Raw genomic sequence first — 22,439 nt, 5'->3', positions numbered from 1 at the left:
AATTTTATTTTTTTAAATGAGCTTTGTGTCATTTTAGCTTTCCCTATTCTGATTGCACTCTCCCCAGATCCACAGTAGCTTTGAAAATCAGCAGCCTCACACCAGAGAAGCTATGGAAACCACCCTAGAAGACACTGAAGAGGGGAGAATGGGTTTGGAGTTCCCCCAAAATCCTGTCATTTGTCACGGTTTGTCCTATCTGGTATCTCCCTGGTAAAGCTCATACACAAGACTTGTACTTATTTTACCTGATCCAGAATTTGCTAAATGAGGAAAGTTCTATTCCTAAGGCATTGTCAAAAACATTCGGTGGCAATTACTTAACATCACAGCAATCCAAAGTAGAGATACCACTTGAAATAAATAAGAGGCTTGCCAAAAAACTTAAAAGAAAAATATGGAAAACATGATATCCATAGTGGGCTTTGAAAATTTCCAACACATTCCTAGGGATCTATGGCCACATGCATGTGCAGGACTGTGTGCATGCCCCAGAAGGCCATAGAAGGCCCTATTCTCTTGCTTCTAGCATAACCTGAGGCCCTGTGCAAACAGAAACTGAAGGCTAAAGCAGACTTACAAAATGCCAGAGAATTGAAGACATGCCCCAACACAAACACACATAGAGCCTTTTAGCAAAATCTTGAACATCTATTGTTTTAGGGCACTTAAGGCAATGTTCCTGCAATTGTTAGCTAACCACTTAGCAAACCAAGGAGAGACTTCAGTAGCCACATATGACAAAATTAGTCCTCAAAAATCTAATTTTACAGAATTAGTCCTCAAAATACCATATGTTAGGCCATAAAACAAACTGCAATAAATTTAAAAGAATTTAAATCATACAACATGTTTTCTAGCCACAATGAACTGAAATTAAAAATCAATTAAGAAATTTGAGAAAATTTCAAATATGTGGAAATTAAATAACACACCCCTAAATAACAAGATCAAAAAATCACAAGGAAAATTTGAGTATATTTTAAGGTGAATGAAAATGAAAACACAACATGCTAAAACATATGGCACGCAATGAAAGCAGTGCTCAGAGAAAAATTTAGTTATAAATGCCTATATTAAAAATAAGAAAAATCTCAAATGAATAACCTAAGCTTCAACCTTAAGAAACTAGAAAAATTCAAATCAAGCAGGAAGGAAATTTAAAAAGATTAGAAAGAAAATAAATAAAATACAGTGAGCTCTGGCTAGGTGGCTCAGTTGACTGGAACATCATCCCATACACCAAAAAGGTGGCAGGTTTGATTTCCGGGCAGGCCACATACCTAGGTTGCAGGTTTGATCCCTGGTTGGAGTGCATGCAGGAGGCAACTGATCGATGTTTCTCTCTCACATTGATGTCTCTCTCTCTCTGTGTCTCTCTCTAAAAATCAATAAAAACACATCCTAGGGTGAGGATTAAAATAAATAAATAAAAAAACAAACAAATAAAATAGAGTGCAGAAACATAGAGAAAAACAACAAAACCAAAGGTTGATTCTTTGAAAATGTCAACAAAATTGGCAATCCCTTAACCGTGGATTTAAAAAACTTACAAATTAAGAAAAGAATTGAGAAAGAAGCCTCAAATTATTAAAATTTGAAATGAACAATAGGTCATCAAGCTATTCTGTCAAAGCCAGAAGTGGTAGTTGAACCTAGTTTTAATTTGTAGAAATAAAAAAGAATATAAAGGAATCCTATGAACACTGTATGCGAACAAATTAGATAACCAGGATGAAATGAATTACCAGAAAGACACAAACTACAGAAACTTTTATCTATGTAGTTTCTTTACATATTTTTAAATTATATTATTAGGTATATTTAAATTTAAGTTTATAATCCTGTTGATTCTTTAACCATTATGGAACAATGTTTTTCTCCAATAGTAGTATATTTTGCCTTAGAGTTTGCTTTGCCTGATATGTGTATAGTAATACTATTTTCTTTGGTTATCACTTCATGTTATATCTTTCATACTATTACTTTCCACCTTCAGGAGTCCTTTATTTAAGATGTATCTCTATGAGCCTGGCCAGCCATGGCTCAGTGGTTGAGCATCGACCTAGGATCCAGGCGATCGAGGTTTGATTCCAGGTCAGGGCACATGCCCAGATTGCGGGCTCGATCCCCAGATCAATGAACTCTCATCATTGATGTTTCTATCTCTCTCTCTCCTTTCCTCTCTCTGAGATCAATAAAGATATATTTTTTTTTAAAAAATGTATCTCTATGAGCAGCATATAATTGGGTGTTTCTGTCACTTTGACCATCTTTGTCATTTAATTGGAGTATTAATCAAACTAATTAAATGTAATTATTGAAATATTTAGATTTAAATCTACCTTCTCTATGTTCCCTATTGTATCATATGTTCTTTGTTTCTGTCTTTTCTTCTTTGGGGTTAATCAAGTGTTTATTGTTTCACTTGTCCCTTTTATTAGAGTTAGTGATATATTTATTATTATCCTACTGATTACCCTAAAACAGGGTTGGGGAAACTTTTTTCTGCCAAGGGCCATTTGGGTTTTTATAACATCATTTGCAGGCCATACAAAATTATCAACTTAAAAATTAGCTATGAAAAAGTTCCTAGATTTATTGAATTTTGAGTCCTGCCTGCAGTTGCCTTGTCAGGGCCAGACCAAATGATTTCGTGATTGTTCCCTACCCCTGCCCTGAAATAAGGGATTCCAACATTCATCTTTTGCTTGTTACAATCTACCTTAAGTTAATATATTTACCCCTTTTTGAATAACACTTTTTGTGTTGTCATATATTTCAATCCTATATCTATTTTAAACCCTACAATGCATTACTAATATTGTTTGTATTTAGGTTTACTCATTTACCCTTCCCTGTGTGCTTAATTTTTTCCTGCAGTTCCATGAACCTGAAAAAAAAATCCCTTTAGTCTTTCTTTTAATGTAACCCTGCTAGCAACAAATTCTTTCTTCCTTTTTTTGTCCAAAATGTATTTATTTTACTTCCTTTCTGGTTATATTTATATGAATATATTATTCTTGGTTGGCAGTTATATACTTTCAGAACTTTAAAGATAACATTCCATTGTCTTCTGTATTCCATAGTTTCTGTTGAAAAGTCAGCCTTAAGTCTTATTTTTGCTCCTTTGAAAATATTTTTTTTTCCCTTTGACTACTTTAAATATTTTCTTTTTATCGTTGTTTGCCAGGTGTTTCAATATGATGCACTGGTCATAGTTTTCCTTGTATTTATCCTTCATGTGATATGTGAAGCTTCTTGAATTCATGACTTTCTGTCTTTCATTAGTTTTATAAAATTAGTTGCCAATAGTACTTAAAATGTTGATTTTGTTCAATTTGTGATTTCCTATCCTTCTAGGACTCCAGTTGCAGGTATATCAGGCTTTTAAACTCTGTTTCACATTGCTTTTATTCTCTCTTCTGTATTTGCCATCCCTTTTACTCTATATACTTAAATTTGAATATTTTCTACAGACTTCTCTCTTAGTTCACTATTCTTCTCTCAGATGTGCCCAATTTATTACATTCCTGCCTTTTAATTTGTTTCATTCTTGTAACTTTTAGTTCTAAAATTTCCATTTGGTTCTGTTTTTAATATACTTGGTAATTTTTAATTAAATGCTGAACATCTTGTGTGAAAAATTGCAAAGACTCTACATGAAATTATCTTTTTCCAGGAAGATTTTAATATGTCCCAGTCATATAATATATGGAATGAGAACATTACTCCAGTCAGTGCTGGATTTTAGACTTTGTTATCATCATCAATCCCCATTTATTTCTGTTAAAGCATAGCTTTTAATTTTTGAGGAGTAGCCCTCTTGAGTTCTCCTCTGAAATCCTGATGTGTTTACTTGGGTTCTCTTCTGAAATCCTGAAGTGTCTACTTGAGCTCTCATACCTTGGTGGTGTCTAAATTTTCATCACTGTATCTCCCAAGGTCTCAAAGACTGCCAAAATCTCTGCTCAAATCTTTAATATCCAACCTGTTCCTTTGCAGTTAGTTTCCCTGCATTTTACCCTGCACAGTTTAGAAGTCAGCACATGCCTTGAGGGGAAATTGGACAGAAGTTTGGGCTCTCTCCTCTCAACTCCTGGATATTAGTCTCTCAAGTCCTAATCACCTTGGTAGCCTCAAACACCAATATCTGTCTTTTTAATGCAGCGGGACTGCCATAATCCCTGGCTGACACTAGGTTCTTGGCCTTTAATACCTAAGACATGAATCTACAAATACACATGTAAAAAGCTGAGGTGAATGTAGGGTTCATTTTATTACAGCTTTCTCATCTCTAAGATCTTGGTCCCTCCAGTACTTGCTTCCTTAGTTCCCCTGTAATGACTTCAGTTTATTATATTATTTTAAAACAGCTGTTTTCAACAGGGGAATTAAAATAATACAAACTATTTTATCATAGCTAGAGTGGAGTTGAACCACTTACTTTCTATTTACAATTTTCCTTAATCTCTACTTTCAGTATAGTCTTCTCATTCATGGTTCCTTAAAACTGCAGAGTTAAAATTGAGTCAGAAAAATTATGTACCTGGGTGGACTTAAAATAAGAAAAATGAGTCAGGAAAGCATTTACTCAAATATTAAATAAAATTTGTATGATTGTTATTTTCCTATGATTAGCATAAATAACAAAGGAAAAATAGATTTCTGAGTTATGCAGGTGTTTGTTTAACACTGCAGAGTCACCATTCTGTGTATCCCAGGTCTAATGTCAGTAATGAAAAACAAAATCAAAATATCGTTTGGTTTTACAAGTATAAAAGTTAGTGTCTTTTTATAACATATTTTATGTTACTTTTTGGATTTATAATATGTATTTCCTTTTTACAAAAAGGCAAGTTTAACAGTTTGGTGTGTATTTTCCTTCTTTCTTTTTTTTTAAGTGAAAGAAGTAGGTCTTTTTAGTATGTTGTGTAGGTCTTCTGGATGGGACATGCTCCATTTAGAGCTGTGTTTCCTGCTTGGAGGGACAATTAATATGCTTACTACTTGAGAAACAGCATGGCTCATTGGACTAAGCTTTGAGTCAGTACTTTGGAGTTATAATACTACTCTGCTACTGATTCGATTTGTGCCCCTGGGCCAGCCATTTAACTTTATATTTGTTCACCTGAAAAAAATGGGATAAAGTTATCACTTATTTGCAAGAGTAGCTAGTAATAACTGATTTTGAATATAAAGAAATGCATATAATATATTTTGACCAGTTAATATCACTACAAACATTCCTACAATTCAGTTTTCTCTAAAACCTTAGTACTGCTTTGATTAAAATTATTCTGATCTAAGTTAAAATGAAGCACAATAAAGTGCAGTTAAGTGTTTTGTTTAATTTGCATGCTTAAACAGGTGGGAAAATCCAGTGTAGTTAAGCCTGAGAAAACAAAAAATGTTTAAAAATAGAGAGAAAAATAATCTTTCTTTCCCCCACAGGTTTTTTTTAATTGTAAAAAGTATTATATATTATACACATGTATTATTCTTTATTGTCAAAGCACAAAAAATTCACATTTATACACAATAATAACAATAAAGTCAGATTTATTCTTTTTCTATTTATAATTCTTTAGAAATGGAATTTAAATAATAATAATTTTTAAATTTTATAATAATTTTATCTCAGCACAGATTCTTTTTTTAAATGCTTTCACAAAATCATAAAAAGGAGCAAATAGATCATTCCTTTGTCTGGTACTTTATCTTCTTTTGCACAATACATGATACTGAAAAAATATGAAGATTGAATTAACTTGAATATAGAGAAATTCAAAATATAGTACTTGGATTTAGAAAGGTGCCTTTTATTTATTTTATTTTTTTAAATATATATTTATTGATTTCAGAGAGAGGGAGGGAGAAGAAGAGAGAGATAAAAACATCATGATGAGAGAGAGCCATTGATTGGCTGCCTCCTGCATGATTGCTGGGGATTGAGCCTGTAACCCAGGCATGTACCCTGACCGGGAATCGAACCATGATCTCCTGGATCATAGGTTGATGCTCAACCACTGAGCATGCTGGCTGGGCAGGAAAGGTGCCTTTTTAAAGGAAGCCTTAAAAAGAATGCTTTTAAATATTTTATAAACAATATCCAATTTATTTCATAAATTTTAGTTTAATTTGAAATAGAGGACACTAAATGGACTCTTTACCATGTCTCCTATAACTGCTTCTAGTGCATTTGTAATTTGCAAATCTCTGAGACTCAAGGACTTTTTTTCTTAACTATGAAATGGTTAAAATAATATCAAGGCTATAAATCAAAGTTGTAGGAGCTTGATTGCCCATCAGTAGATGAGTGGATAAAAAAAGCCATGATACATTTACACAATGGGATACTACTCAGCCATAAAAAAGAAGGAAATCGTACCTTTTGTGACAGCACAGCATGGATGGACCTGGAGAGTATTCTGCTAAGTGAAATAATCAGTCAGAGAAAGGCAAGCACCATATAATTTTACTTATATGTGGAATCCAATGAGCAAAATAAACAAACAAACAAAATAGAAACAGATTCATAGATACAAAGAACAGATTGATAGTTGTCAGGAGGGAGGGCAGCTGGGTGGCTGAGTAAAAAAGGTGAGGGATTAAGCAAAGAAAGAACATTCATAGACACAAACAACAGTGTGGGGATTGCCAGAGGGAAAGGTGAGTAGGGTGAGGTAGACTAGGGTAAAGGGGGGATAAATGATGATGAAAGGAGATTTGAGTTGGGGTGGTGAACACACTTGAAATCTATATAATTTTATTAACCAATGTCATCCCAATACATTCAATTAAAAATTTAAAGAAATATATATATATTTTTTAATTAAGTAAGAATGTATATGAACCATTTATCTTGTTAGAGATAACTCTGAGGAATGCTGTCATCTAACAGCCTCTAAGTCATATCTCTGCATTATTGAAGTCTTGATGTTTTCATTCACCAGCCTAATCTTTTTCACCATTTAGGTGGCTTCAACATTCTTGCAAATAACTCATCCAGCTCCCTGGATGTTTTGACATCCAGTTTTTGGACCTCCTCATTGTTAGTGACCATTTTTCTACCACTCCAATGGTAACTCCCTAGCCACTGTCATCACCAGACACAATTCTCCTCCAAAACCTTGAATTGTTATGCATAGATCATAGTTCCTATTCTTCTAGCTCACGTGTGTAAATAAATATCTTGTGTAAATATCTTCCAGGAAGCAAGAGTCCTCCTAATGGTGTCAACCTTCTAATTCATTGCTCCTACCACTTCCTCCTACCCACGACAGCTTCCTCTAGGCTAGACTTTCTTTTTATCCTACCGAAATTCTGTTATTTACTGTCCCAAGGACATCCATACAGTTCCCATAATGTCCTTGTTCTTCTCTTCCTCGAAATCTCTTACTTAACAAATCCAGCCACGGAAGAGCTCAGTCATCTGCCTTCTCTGTGCCTGCCACCAGCCTTGTGTTGCAGGAAACAACCACACACATAACTGGGCTGACTGAAGCTGTGATAACATGATCTCCAACCTCTCAAATGGTTGCTCAGCCCTGACAATTCTAACACAACACCTTTCCCTCTAATCTCAGGACTATTTCACACCTTTTCATCATGTCTCTTTCACTTTATGCAGAAACCTTGCTTTATATTCCAGGTAAATTAGAGCCCTCAGCTGGGAATACCATCACCCCCCAGTGTCCCACACTACAAACTCACCTTCTTTTACTTGCCCTTTCTTCTTCTTGCCTGCCTCAAAAAAATAAACAACAACAACAACAAAACAAAAAAAAGGAAGGAAGAGATAATGATAGAAATAGAGACATAGAATAAAGATAGAGGTAGGTAGATAGGTAGATTAGATAGATAGATGATAGATGATAGATAGATGACAGATAGATGATAGATGATGATAGATAGATGACAGATAGATGATAGATGATAGATAGATAGATATAGATAGATAGATGATTGATAGATAGATAGATGATAGATAGATAGATATAGATAGATGATAGATGATAGACAGATAGATATAGATAGATAGATATAGATAGATGATAGATGATAGACAGATAGGTGATAGATGATGATAGATGATAGATGATGATAGATATAGATGATAGATAGATAGATAGATAGATAGATAGATATAGATGATAGATAGATGATAGATAGATAGATAGATAGATAGATAGATAGATAGATAGATAGATAGATAGATAGATGATAGATAGATTAAGAGAGGAGAGGAGGGGAAGGGAGGAGAGGGGAGGGGAGGGGAGGGGAGGGGAGGGGAGGGGAGGGGAGGGGAGGGGAGGGGAGGGGAGGGGAGGGGAGAAAAAGAAAAGAGAAAAAAAAGGAATGGCCATACTTCTCTCAAAGGCCAACCCATCTATCTCATGCTCTGAATGAAGTGTCTTCCTTCTCACCTTGACAAGTATTTTGTCCATTTAGTTTTCCTCACTTTCTTCCTCATTTTCAATCTTCCCTCCTTATTACATCATACCTCTCAGTTTACAAATGTAATTTATGATCTCTCATCTGAAAGTAGAAACCAAATAAAATCCTCTCGTGATTCTGCATCTGCTGCTAGCACTGCCTTATTTGAGTTTTCATAGCCAAGCATCTTAAGAGTTGTTATTTATGCTGCCTCTCAGTTCTTATTCCCCATTGACCCTTCAAACATTTCAGTCTGGCTTCTGCTGAAATTACTGTCAAGGACATCAGTCCATGACGGCCACATCTACTGGCCCTTTATTTTTTTGTTCTTCAATTTACTGATGAATCTGTAAGAGTCAGTACTGTTCCTATCTCCCTTTGTAAAACACCTATGTACGAACTCTCTTTCTCTTGGTTTTTATCTCATCTCTCTGGTTGCTACTTTTTCGCTCCCTTTCCTCACTTTTGGTGCTCCACATGCTAAATTTCTTCTCTATTTAGATGTTCTCATCAATCTCCATGGCCTTAAGTACCATTTATGTGCTGGCAATTCCCAAATTTATAACGGTAGCATTGCATGTTCCTCCAAACTTCAGTCACCTACATCCAATGGACTACATTTCTATTTGGACGTCTCACAGGCAAGTCAAATTTAACTTTTTCAAAATTGAAAATTTTCACTATTTATTCCTCCACTTTCTTCTCTGTAATACATCTGTTTCTTCCTTCCCCTAAACCTTTCCCATCCCGACAAAGGACACCATGTCTGCTCATTTGCTCAAAGAAAAAAATAGTAGGAGTCATCCAATTCACTGGAAAATCCTGTAAATTGTACTTAAAAAATGTATCTCGAATCTGTCCACTTCTTTCTACATTAGTTCACATTACCAATTTCTCTTGCCTGACTTATTGCAGCACCCTTCTATCTAGTTTCTCTGCTTTCTTTGGCAATATCTTGCAACCTGTTCTCCATATAAGAGCAAGAGTAAAAGAGTTATAAAACCATCCAATGGCTCGATGTTTGATGTTTCACTTTGAATAAAATCCAAGAGCCTTACTTTGGACTATGAGATCTTGCCTAGTCTGAGCCTATACTCATTTCTCTCCTTGTTCACACCACTCTCCTCATTGCTGTGAGAGCCTCCTTTCAATTTCTTGAACATATCATAGGCTTTGTATGTACTATTCCTTCTTAACTAGCTCCTTTCATGACTATCTTCCTTTCATCTTGTAAAGTTCCATTTAAATGCCACTTCCTTTGTAAGTCTTTCCTGAATCATTCTCTAGAAATAGATCCCCTCTTTCCATCTAATCCCACCACTCTTCTTCTTTTTTTCAGTATCCTGTCTGCTATTACAAGTAAGCCTTCCCACTGCAGCTTCTGTCTTCCTCATGATACTTAAGCTCAATGAGGGCAGAGGCTATATGTGTTTCACTTATCACTGTACAATAAATGCCTAGCACAAATCCTATGGCTAACAATTACTTGTTGAATAAATGAATGCCACAGATAAAGATAGATGATGTAATAAAAAATGACTGGTTCTTATGCAATTTTGCATTATAGGACTTTTTAGGACTATAGCATCAAAGCTTTATTCAAGATTTTAAGCATTTGTTAAAATGGATGGAAGGCAATATTTTTGAGAGTCTTCGGTATATTGTCTATTTTATGCTCCAGTGCCTCTCAAATGATCTGTGGTGAATTTCCAATCTATGAGACTTTCGTAAAATACAATAAAGTTGAATTACTAAAATAATGAAATAAAAACAAAAATATAAGCCTTATTATTATTATTATTAGTTTCAGCAGATGCAAACTCTTGTTAAGTTTCTACAAAACTCTTAAAAATGGTTGTTGTCAATGTCTACATTAATCTCATTGAAGACAGTCTGAGACCAACACTGATTTGAGAACCACACTCTGACTAGCGTTGGTGTACTCCATCATTCTTTCACTTGAGAGGTAGTGCATTGCAAAGCCTGTTGTAGAAAGAATAGTTGAAAACTATTAGAAATAAAAGTTATAATATTTAGAAATAAAAGTTATAAAACAATTAGAAATTAGTTAGAATTAGCTAGAAAACTAAGCCCCTGTGCTCATGAATGTATTTATTGGAGGGTGGGAGAAAACCTTCCTCAAATAAGCCTGTTCTTTTCATTTCCCACACATTTACTGGATTTCAAAGGAGGTGATATGGAAGAAAAAGTTAAATGTTATCTTTGGGAGGTTACAGAGAACCCAGTTTTTTGTTGAAATTTATATTACCAGCTGGACTAGTGTAGCCTTTTTTTAAATTGACTTTAGAGAGAGGGGGGAAAGGAAGAGAGATAGAAACATCAATTGGCTGCCTCCTGCACACGCCCTCCTGGGGATTGAGCCCTCAACCCAGGCACGTGCCCTGACCGGGAAAGGAACCAGCGACCTCTGGGTGCATGGGACGACACCCAGCCAACTGAATCACACTGGCTGGGCTAAAATTTTATTTTTTGTAGCCCTTTTATCAAATTGTTGGCTCCATTATTTCCACCATAGCTGGTTTCTCTTAACTCTTCTAGCTCACTTTTCTGTTCTAGACTATTCAGCTTTAATGTTTTGCCCCTCCTCTGCTCCCAAATTCTTCCTCTCAGCATTTCTTTTTTATCCCACTGGCACAGTGCAATACTATGGCTAGACCTAATTAGAAAGAGAGAAATAATAGTAGCAAAAGCTAGGATATATAGGGTAGAGTGAGTTTTCTTACCCCTTGCACATTTAGGCAGAGGATTAATGAAAGACATGCTGATTATTTTCCGCTTTCCTTTGACCTACAAGGTACCCGGTTTGTTCCCCACGTGGTATGCTCTTAGAGCATTGGTATATAAGAAATTCATTAGTTGTGCCACTTCTGGAATGCCCATTTTATCTTAGCCCGGGAGATTTTTACAGTATCTAGAAAGTGGCATTAATATTTTTAAATTCTTCATGGAGGGGGAATTCAACCTCTCATACATTCGGTCATCTTCCTAAAGATGAAGAAAGACTGAAGCATGTGCTGCTTATATGTGACTCTTGGTATCTCCGAAGGCACGTGAATACCTTAAGGTAAATTTCCTCACAATATGCCATACTACCCAATCTCAGAGACTAGTTCAATTCCAGCCCCACCTCAAAGTTGCAGTCCATACCTCTTTGAGCCATGTGAGTTTCTAGTATAAAAAGAAATCATCTTTTATTCTGGAAACAACCCGTGACCCTCATTTACCTGTGTCCTCAGCTAGCCAACACACCCTTGAATCTCTAGGTGGAACTGGCGTCTCAAGATTCTTCCAGCTGGTAATAATTTGCAGTTTAATTGAACTTCTTGCTGGGACTCTGGACTTGAAATTCTAGCATTGGAGTGGCTACAAGGCTAGGTTTGGGGACTGAGTGACGTTAGCTAACGTTGTTTAGCGCATAGTATCTAATGCTCTGGCAGACCAGAATTCCTTTCATGCTTCATTTCCCTTTCCTCACTGTTCTTCCGAAATCAGGTTCGTACAGCTTGCACTGTGTTAGGGATGCACTGGATTTGTAGCTAAGAAAAAGTGATTCTACAAAGTAGGAAGAGGCGCAGTAGGGTCAGCTACAGTTACCTCTGTCTTCTAAGTTATGGAATTTCCATGGGAATTAGTCACATACTCTCATGTCTTAATAGATTTTTGAATTTTTAAAAATGCAGAAGGCAGGGTGGACAGATTTAGGAACAAAATAGATAACTATTGTTAATGGATGCTAACAATATTTCCCGTGGGGTTATTTTAACTCTTTATTAGAGAAGAATATTATAGTGAAGACTTTGATTTGTTGCTCCTCTCTCATACTATGGAAAAGTAATTTTCATCTTCTCTTACATTCTTATACTGGGGAATTTGGGTGGCAAGATAAGGAGTATGTTTTCAAGTTTTAGTCATATTGCTGGTTATTCCAGTTGTTCCACTTCCTCTGGTTTCACAATTCAGAAATATTGAAGTGATGCAGAGATAAGACAACAGTGGGGCCTGATCCAGGGTATAACCGACATCAAATTCCTGAATGAACTGAAGGTCGTTCTAAATAAAATACACTCTTCCATTCCAGAAGTGTTAATGCAACTCAACTCAGTCAGTGAATGGAAGATGGCTTATATTTATTCCTTTAAACAGCTCATAAAGTCCACAGGACTACATGAGGCCTTTTAGATACCTTGAAGATCAACTTTAGACTTTTCTTAACTGTTGCACAATATCAAATTCTGAGTACTATGACTTGAGAACTAGAAGTCTTGGAGAGTTTAAAGTGCCACAATGATTGCTAATAACCCTGGCAAGCAAGCTGTAGAAATGGGCACATAATTACAGGATGGATTTAATAAAGAGTAATTTAGAAGAGAAAAGTAAAACACTATAAATACAAGGAAAAAGGTTTGACTTTGTGGGAAAAATGTGGGAATCAGTAAGCCACAAGTAAAACATCAATCAGCCATATAATAGTTACTTTATTATTTTGATTAATAAAAGAACAAATATTTGTGGAATACAAGTGAGAATACTGGATTTTTTTTTTTAAAAGGCAGTTATCCCCTAGCTATTTATGGAGTTACTTATTAAGCACCCATCACATATGCTAAACAGATAAGATCCGTACCTTCACAGAGCTTGCTGAAGTGTGGGAAATGACAGCGCCAGTATCTAATACTGTCTTTAGTTTGTATTCGTTAGTCACTTCGAGTCTAGCAAACACTGTGAGCTCCTTAAGGCAGGAATACTATTTTTACATTTTGGATCCAACACCATGTCTAGAACAGCACCTTGTAAGCAATCAACTTAGATTAAGGGATAAAAACAGGCCCTAAAATTTGAAAAAGTAAACAACTGTCTGACCATCAAATATGTCGATCAAAATCTGCAGGTATTTGCAAATCTATTACGTGCAGAACAGTCCTCCACACAATGATTCGTGTACTAAAAAGAATGGTGGGAACGGATTCAAATTGCACATCGTGAAAGTTGCCGGGGATATCCTAACCGGGTGGACAGCCATTCTCTTCAAGCTTTTTTCCCCCCTTCGTTTTAGCCGAAAGACAAAACGCTTAAGCAGAAGCCACGGGGGGGCGGGGGGGATGCATCGTTAGGGCTGGTGGCACAGACGCGCCAGCTCGCACGCAGAGCTCGCGCGGGCAGCTCGGCAGGCGCAGCGGACCAGCTCCCACCCGCGGCTGCCCGGCGCCCGGCGCCTCGGAGCGCACTCGGCGTCCCCCAAGAGGAAAGACAGGGCGCCGCAGACGCCCCCTCCCCGGAGGAGACACCGGCCACCCACCCCGCCTCGAAGTCCTCTCCTTCTTGGGCTCCCTGACCACTCGGGCGTGCGCTCCAGAGGCCGGTGTGGCGCGATTCAGAAACCAGGTGCCCCGGGTCGCCCCCCGCATCGACCCGCCCACCCACTGGAGCCCCAAAGCCCAGCAGGCCGCGCAGGCCGGACGCCGAGGCCTCGCGGTAACCAGCCTGTCTGCCCCGCCTCCTCGTCCTCCCCCCGGCCCCGCCCTCGCTCGCTACTTCTCCCCAGCTCCCGCCTCGCTGGTTCGACAATCTCCTCGCGCTCCCGGCCCCGGCACGCGCGCTGCGCCCCGCAGCCACCGCCGCCGCCGCCGCCGCCGCGGAGCGTTCCTCCACGGTGCCTGCCATCCAGCTCCGGACCGGAACCGGAAGTTTAGGGGGCGGGGCCGGCGGAGGCCAGGGGACCGAAAACGCGGCCGAGCTCGGAGCCCGGAGCCGGAGCCAGAGCCTGGACCAGAACTTGGCCGCCGCCTGAACCGCCGCCGTCGCCGCCCGTCGCTCCTTCCCCGCGCCGCTGCCGCCTCGGTCGCCACTGCCGCGAGCTCGGCCACCAGTGGTCCGCGGACTTTGGGTGTCCGGGTTGAAGGTCGGTCCGGACGTCGGACCCAGCTCGGTTCCCGGACTGTCCGGGCGGCAGCGAACGCCGCCGCCGCCGCCGCCTCCTCGTCGCCTCAGCCTGGCGTTTTGTTCCGAGAGACCCGAGAGGCGAGCGGAGCTGACAGTGATTTTGACAGTGATTTAAACCTGCTTTTGTTGTTGTTGGCTTTTCGTTGTGCGGTTTAGTGTGTTGTGGGTGTGTGTGGCGGTTTTTCCCCCGTGGTGTATTTTTTTTTTTTTTTTTTTATTGTTGTCCTTTTTTTTTTTTCCCCCCCCCGTTTTTCTTTTCTTTTCTTTTTCAACCCCGTGAACGTTTTTTTGGTCGGGGCTTCCGAATATGTTTTATGACGGTTGATTTTACACCAGGAGGTTTGTCTCCGAGGAAGACCCAGGGAACTGGATATCTAGCGAGAACTTCCTACGGCTTCCCCGGCGCCTCGGGAAAATGGGAGCTGCTGCAAAGTTGGCGTTCGCCGTCTTTCTTATCTCTTGTTCTTCAGGTAGGTGCTTGGAGCGCGGCGCGGCGGGGCTGCAGCCGCTGCTCCCGCCGCTGGCCGCCGCGGCCGTCGTGGGGTCGGCGAGCCCCGGGGCAGCCCGGGCAATGTTACCCCCCGCCCCGAGCCCCTCGGCTGCCATCCCCGAGGGCTGATTGTGATCTGGAAACCTCCATGAATTTCCCTCGTTTTGAGTTAGGTTGGTAGCTGATAAGAGTGACTGCCCTGTTGTTGTGGAAGTGAGAAAGTCTTGGTTTTGTGGCCGTAACGCTGGATGACAGCGCCGGTTGGGTTTCAATTAAGCCGCAAATACCACAAGTAACAATTTACGCAAAGGTTGGAGACCTGAAAGGCGTTATTTCTAACATGTCATTTAGTGTGGCATCCTCCAAAAGAAGGCTTTTTTTTTTTTTTTTTTAAGTCGCCTTTTAATTAGTGCTTCACCAGCGACTATCACAGCAGAGATCAAGTCAGTTGCTACTTAATTTTGACCGTGAGAAACAATAGATCATATCAGCAATTTCATCTGGTCTCCCCTCACGTTTTCTTCAACTTCGGTGTCCAGCAGTGTTAAAAATAGTTGTAGTTGTTGTTGGAGTATTAACTATAACCCAGTGCAGAAGAGGTATGCCGCTGTGTGTTGGTACTGCGCTGGCTTTCAACCACCATTTATGTGCTCTTTTCTGGCATAGATTTTGCTTACCTACGGAATACTTATTTTAAACGCGTTTTATTGAAGCATTGTTTTTGGGTTAGAATAGCCCATTTGAAATTATTCATACTGTTAAATACACTATATTCATAGAATAGGTTTTGGCTCAAGGTTGGAAGAATAATCTTGCCCTTTTGTATTTGAAAATGTGATTTTGTGAGAACGTTCTGTGGTTGCAACCAGTGGTTGGAAAACTAGCTAGCCTTTTGTATTTGAAATCCTGTAAATGCATACAGCGTCTGATTCAAAGGTGTGCAAATGTACGTAGCAGAGTTAGTTCCATAGATGAACAATTTTAAAGTCGCAGTGGATCTATTTATCATAAAATTAAATATTCAATTACTAAGGTTGTGAGATAGAATTATTGGGGGGGGGGTTCGGAATTGACAGGTTTCATGGCCATGTCTTTATCTCATTTGCTACAGGGAAATTAGAGGGTGGTAGTCTTTTCTTTGTGTACCTCTGTGGTGTGTGTGTGTGTGTGTGTGTGTGTGTGTCCGTGTCCATGTCCGTCAGTCCTCCCCACCCCCCTTTTTAATAGAATCTTTTGTAATGTATAGAATTTTGCTGAATGGTACATTTCCTTGTGGTTAATAAATGGATAAAGTCTAGTCTTATGTCTGTAGTGGTATTGATCAGTTCCGGGTGGGCTGAATGTGTTGTGAAATGGCGATCATTGCCAGAGATTAACCAAAAGAATCATGTCTGTTTAAATGGAAGAAGGTGCATGCTTAAGGCAGGCTGACAGTTCTTTTTGTGTGCGGTTTGGGGAGGAAGATAAACAATGGTATCTCTAAAATGAATGGATACCTTGATAACATTAAACCTCTTGCTTTTGTTACATGACTTAACCATGAGGTTTTTATTTTTCCAGTAGTACTCTTTCTCCTCTGCTCCTATATGTTCTGGTTGGTGAACTCCTCTTATTCAAATCCCTCTTTCTGATCTCCTGCCCTTGAGGAGGAGGGGCATCATGGCCACTGACCAAAGAATTGTGGACATTATTCCCTCCCAAGCTCACCTGAGGCACACTCACTGGTGAAGGAGGTTATTCTTGAGCAGTCTCAAGGTATTACTTCTGGAAAAGCAGGCTGCCACTACAGATCTTACAGCTTCCTCTGCTTGGTTTGGGAGAAAAAAGAATTGAGCATTAGTTTCTTGTAGGATTATTTCAGGATGGGCCTGAGTGTGTGCATTTCAATACCAGTTCCAGCTGCTTGGTTTGGGAGAAAAAAAGAATTGAGCATTAGTTTCTTGCAGGATTATTTTCACTGGGCCAGGAGGTTAATAGCTAAAATTTTGAAATTAAGTAATTTGTTGCTATACAGCATATAGATATTCGACTTACATTAAATTACTAAATATTGTTGCATAGTTTTTTAAATAAAGGTTCCTAGTTGAACTAAAATATAATCCTATTGAAGATAATTGAAATAATCTTAAAGACTTTAATCTGTATTTATACATGAAGATTTTTTAGAACTTAAAATGTCTGCTTTTTAAAAGGGCTTTTGATGTGAATCAAATGCACTCTAAGAAGGATTGTTGTGATTCTTTTCCTAATTGATTTTTTTATGTAATTTGTAATCTCGTATGAGGATGACTATTTTTATGAAAATCAAAAAATTTTTTCAAGTTTTCAGTTTTTTGTCTCTGGATATTTGAACATTTTAAATCAAATGGAGAATAGTAGTAAAGAACAATTTTATTTCAGGTGTTTAGGATGGATGTTTACTGTTCTCTTTAGTATTTTTTGCATTTTTATTTTTTAGTTTCCATTCCATGGCATGCACACTGGAGACTGATTATACAGACTGTTCCTGTAGGGTATGGCCAAGTGTATAATTTCTTTCTCTAGTTCCAGGGGAAACATTTTAGAGTTTTGCCCTCATCTAGAAATGTCTACAGTTCCCCTTGATTTTGATTTTTTTCATTCCTCTTATTCTTCCTCAAGTTTTATTTTAAACAGAAACCTACGTAGTTTTTTTGTTTTTGTTTTCAAAACATTGTGGTAAATTTGTGCCTTTCTCCACAATTTGTTAAAATGTGAGGATGAGTTTAGTACTTGCCCTAGTTCTTAGTTTTATCCTACCTAAAGTGATGAAACTATTGCGGTACTATTTGAGTTGCACCGAATAAGCTGAGAATTCCTTTGGATTCTGTGGGAGCTGGAACAGCCTGGTCCATATATTTGATGAAATAAGAAGTGGAAATAAAGTAATATGTGCATATTCTTCAGTTCAGTCAGGCAATACTGTGCGTATTTCTATAAGTAAGTGTATGTGTGATTGGAGGGGGAATTGGCAGTGCAGTAAATCTTCTGGGACTCTTCTGAACTTTGGCTAACAAGTGATAGATATTAAATGCTTTGTTTTCTAAAAGGCAGAATCTCTTAAATGTAGGCTGTGATCACATTCAAATATAATATATTGGAACATCAAGAGCAGAAGAGAAACAAAATATCCACCCTACCTTCCACCCTCCCATTCATTTTGAATTTTTATTTATTTATGAGAAGCCAGTGGTTCTCAAGCTTGAGTACCTTTTGCTCCCCACCCCTGCACCCCTCCCCCAGGGGACATTTGGAAACATTTTTGGTTATCCCAACTATAGGGGAGGAGGGGAGGGTATGCTACTGGCATCTAGTGGGTAGAGGGCAAGGATGCTGCTAATCATCCTATAATGCACTGCACAGCCTTCCATAACAAAGAATTATGTGGCTCAAAATGTCAGTAGTGTTGAGGTGGAGAAGCCCTACTTTAAACTTTTAATTTTTAAAAGCATTAGTATATTAGTAAAGGGGCTCTACTCCTCCTCCTACAGTTACCTAAATTTTATAAGTACATGGTATTGGAGATCTCCAGGTCACCTTGTATTAAGAGTTTTCATCTTTTCACTGTCTTTTCAAATTAGAATGATTAAATTAGAGAAACAGACTATAGGTATATACATTATTTCATTCTATTATATTTTACTAAAAATAGTTTGCTGTTATGAATAAACTCTCTAATCATTTGTTATGATGGAGTGCTCGTGAAGATTGCATATTCATGGATATGATGAATGGATTGGTTAAGGTATCGCGTTTAATTATATTTGCTTTTGATCCAGTAGTTTATTTGCCATAATAATTGTCTTTAAGGATATTTCCTTTTACTTACTGAAATCACCGCGTGGGCTGTATGGTGGCATTACGGTGTGTGTGTGTATGTGTGTGTTTAACTTGGTGCCTGAAAGTTTCATATGGAAGAAATATGTCCAATGTTACATGATTCCTAAATGGTTCAAGGTGTAAAATTGTTGTTGTTTTTTAAGGGCTTTGTTATTGTTTTTTTGCCTAGCTAACTTTAATTTCAAGAAACTTTTAAAGTGATTTCTTAATTACATAATTTTCTTGAGATTCATTAGCAGGATTCTGGTTACCATTAGGCTCATTTAGGCCATACTAAGTAATATTCTATGATCAATTGTAGACTCTTGTCCTTTTTAAGGTTAAAATTTGACCATAATTAATAAGTGCTTACTATGTTTTGAAGTCTGGTTTTAAGGAAGTTAACTCAGCCAGCCAGGATAAGAATTACAGTGAAACTTAAAATAAGTAGCATTACACTGGTGAGAGGAAAAATTCTGAAGTCACTCACACAAAAAGTATGCAGATAAGTCTCATATTGGCTTTGTAACACCTCCCATATGTATCTCTGATACTACTGATATTTCAGATACCTTTTGGGTCTATCAGAATCACTGTTTATTTTATTTATTTATTTATTTATTTATTTACTTATTTATTTATTTATTTATATCTTTATTGATTTCATAGAGAGGAAAGGAGAGGGAGGGAGGGAGAGAGATAGAAACATCAATGATGAGAGAGTCATTGATCGGCTGCCTCCTGCATGCCCCCGACTGGGAATGGAACCCACAGCCCAGGCATGTGCCCTGACCGGGAATCGAACCCTGATTGCCTGGATCCTGGGTTGACGCTCAACCACTGAACCACTCCCGGCCCTGCCAAAATCACTGTTTAAAGAGAAGTAAAGCATAACTAAACCAAATGAAAATTTAATAATCTATAAATTGCCCCTTTAGATTCTAAACTGTTGTGTTGCTTTTTTACTTTTGTAAGTACTCTTATATTTTGTCTTTGGTGTCTCATAAATCTGTGATTTAAATTTTTCTTTTTATGCTCTCTTATGTTGCCATTTGTCAGGGTGCCCCTCAGATAGTACGTTAGGTAAGGTTGGCAATGCTTGGTATTGGGATCACTAGAATTCCTCCACTTTTTGTTCTCTATTCTATACCTCATCATTTCTTCCATTCTCTTTATAGTTCTCTTTCCACTTTCCTCCCTTCTTTCCTCTCTACCCTCTCCATTCCTCTGTACTTCCCTATAGTGTCCCACTCATTGCTGAGCATCAAGGGTGGCTCAGGAGGTGTCACCCATGGTTTAAATGAAAATGGATTGAATTTAGAATGCTTGAGAATTGACCAGATAATCTTTTCCACTATTCTTTCATTTGTTGGTTTCTAGAATACCACAGGCACACTTGAGAGTAGTGTTATTGTCTTGGAATCAAATGGCTTTATCAAGCTTTAGAGTGCTCTTATTCCCTTTTTAATATTCTGGTTTTCTTTAACTCTTTGTTGCTTTCAGAAAGCCTACCTCTTATTAATATTCATTTGTTGTCTCTGTTTAAACCAAAATTTGACTAGACCAGAGAGTATATTTATTGCCACAGCTGGAACCACATTAGACTTCCTCTGTGGTAAATTTAATTCTGTTTGGTTGTAATAGTCATGTCTAGACAGAACATTGATTTTAAATTGACTATTGAACATGTAAGTTCCAGGAATAGTGTATAGAGGAAGGAGAAGGAGCAGTCAAGAGGGTAAGCCCGACTCGTGTGGTTCAGTTGGTTGAGCGTCTGTCATCCCAGGCATCAGGAGGTTTCATGGTTCGATTCAGGTCAGGGCACATATCCGGCTTTCGGGTTCAATCCCCAGTAGGGGGCATGCAGGAGGCAGCCATTCGATGTTTCTCTCTCATCGATGTTTCTATCTCCCTCTCTCCCTCCCTTTCTCTGAAATAATAAAAACATTTAAAAAAAAATAAGGTAAAACTACCATAGAGAACAATTGACTTCCCTTCATTCTCCAACTAGATTTCTCTTAGTCACTTTCATATACCTAATGCATCTAGTGGTCAGGTTTTGTTTAATAAAGGGGGAACTAAAGGGGATATGTTGTTGTCTCTGAGGTTGGATCTCTCTCTCTCTTTTTTTAAATCCTCACCCAAAGATATGTTTATTGACTTGAGAGAGAGAAACATCGATCTGTGGCCTCCTGTAGATGCCCGACCAGAGATTGAACCCGCAACCTGGGTCTGTGCCCTGATGGGGAATCGAACACACAACCTTTTGATGTATGGGACTAAACTCCAGCCGAGTCACGTGGTAGGGCGAGGTTGGATTTCTTATCTGTTAGAATGGTGGGCTCAAGGGAAAAAATTGGGAAGTTCTTATGGATACTGGACAGGAATGTGGTTGTGGTCATTAGACTTGGGTTCTGGTGCCAGCACTGCCAATGTCTAGCTCAGCATCATTTTTCTTACCTGAATTATTGTAGAACTTTTCTAGCTAAGACTAGCTAGTTCCTTGTTACTATTTTCCCTTCTGCTCCATCCACATAGCTGCTAGATAGACCTCATTAACAAATAAATCTGAATTGTCACTCTTGCTTAAAACCTTTCTCTGACTGTTCAGTCACCTTTAGCATAAAATCTGAAGTCTTAGAATGGCATTCAAAGTCCTTTATCATTTGGTTCCTGCCTGTTTTCTCTAACCTCTTGGGATAGTGGCTAAGAGTATCTGCTCTGGGGTTAGACTTCGGCAGTTTTCATGTTTTACATCCTGGCTTCTTAACCTAACCTTGGGCAAATCACCTCACCTTTTGTGCTTGTTTTGTCATCTACAAAATGGGGATATTAATAGTGCCTATCTCAGAGAGTGGTTTGAAGATTAAATGTCACCTAAGGGTGAGGTATTCTGCTGTGGCTCCTCCTCAGCATGAGTCCTATATCCCAGCTATACAAACTCGACTTGCTGTTTCCTGAATGTGTCATTCTTTATTGTATATCAGTATGGTACCTTTCTGTACATGTTATTTCTTCCTCTTTTACCTAGCTAACTCCTAGTTTTTAAGATTGAGAAGTATCACCTCTTTAGAAACATTTTCTCTGCCATTCAACCCAGATTGTTAGTTGCTTCTGTTTTCTTATACTTCATAAATTACCTTGATTCCAGTGATTATTGCAAATGTTTACTCACCTATATACACTTTAGACTGAATTCTTCGAAGACATCTCTTTTTTTCTACAGACCCAATCCTAGAACCTGGCACACGACAAATGTTTATTGTTTGAATGAAGTGAAATTTTTTCAATTCTGGGTCTGAGTTTTTAATGTATTAAAGTGGTAAACTTGGATTAGATGATTTCTGAACTTTGTTCTACTCTAAAAGCTTTATGATTTTTTAATTTTAAGGTTAGAGTTTAATAGTGACATTAAAAATGATTTTGTTGTTTTTAGGGGGTATCTTTTAATATAATTTGATGTAATATAATATAAATCTTTTAATATAATTTGAATCATGTAGATTTAGAAGGCATCTTGGAGATCTTCAAGTTCAGTGACTTTCAACTTTTTTTTTTTTTTACCATAACCCATAATAAATGCACATTGCATCATGACTCAGTTCCCATATACATAAATATGTGTTGTATCAGAAATAGAAATTTCATAAACTAACTCATACAGTGTGCAGGACACTTTTATTTATTTTTATATTCTGTTTTGTTTAAAGAT

The 22,439-nt window shown here is 38.1% G+C and overlaps 1 protein-coding gene across 1 annotated transcript in view; it reads left to right on the top strand.

Moving 5' to 3' along the window:
* The first annotated feature begins 14,213 nt into the window (after positions 1-14,213).
* ACVR2A (activin A receptor type 2A) overlaps positions 14,214-22,439 on the top strand; it is an 83,554-nt gene continuing 75,328 nt past the window's right edge. The window contains exon 1 of the mRNA XM_087819865.1: positions 14,214-14,870. Within this exon, the coding sequence (XP_087675991.1) occupies positions 14,816-14,870 (55 nt within the window). The 5' untranslated portion in view covers positions 14,214-14,815. The remainder of the gene's footprint in view (positions 14,871-22,439) is intronic.

This window comes from Miniopterus natalensis, chromosome 8 (assembly GCF_054644295.1).
Source record: "Miniopterus natalensis isolate mMinNat1 chromosome 8, mMinNat1.hap1, whole genome shotgun sequence".
NCBI classification, from domain to species: Eukaryota; Metazoa; Chordata; class Mammalia; order Chiroptera; family Miniopteridae; genus Miniopterus; species Miniopterus natalensis.
The sequence above is the reverse complement of the archived record's forward strand: the minus strand, read 5'-3'. Positions and strand labels throughout refer to the sequence as shown.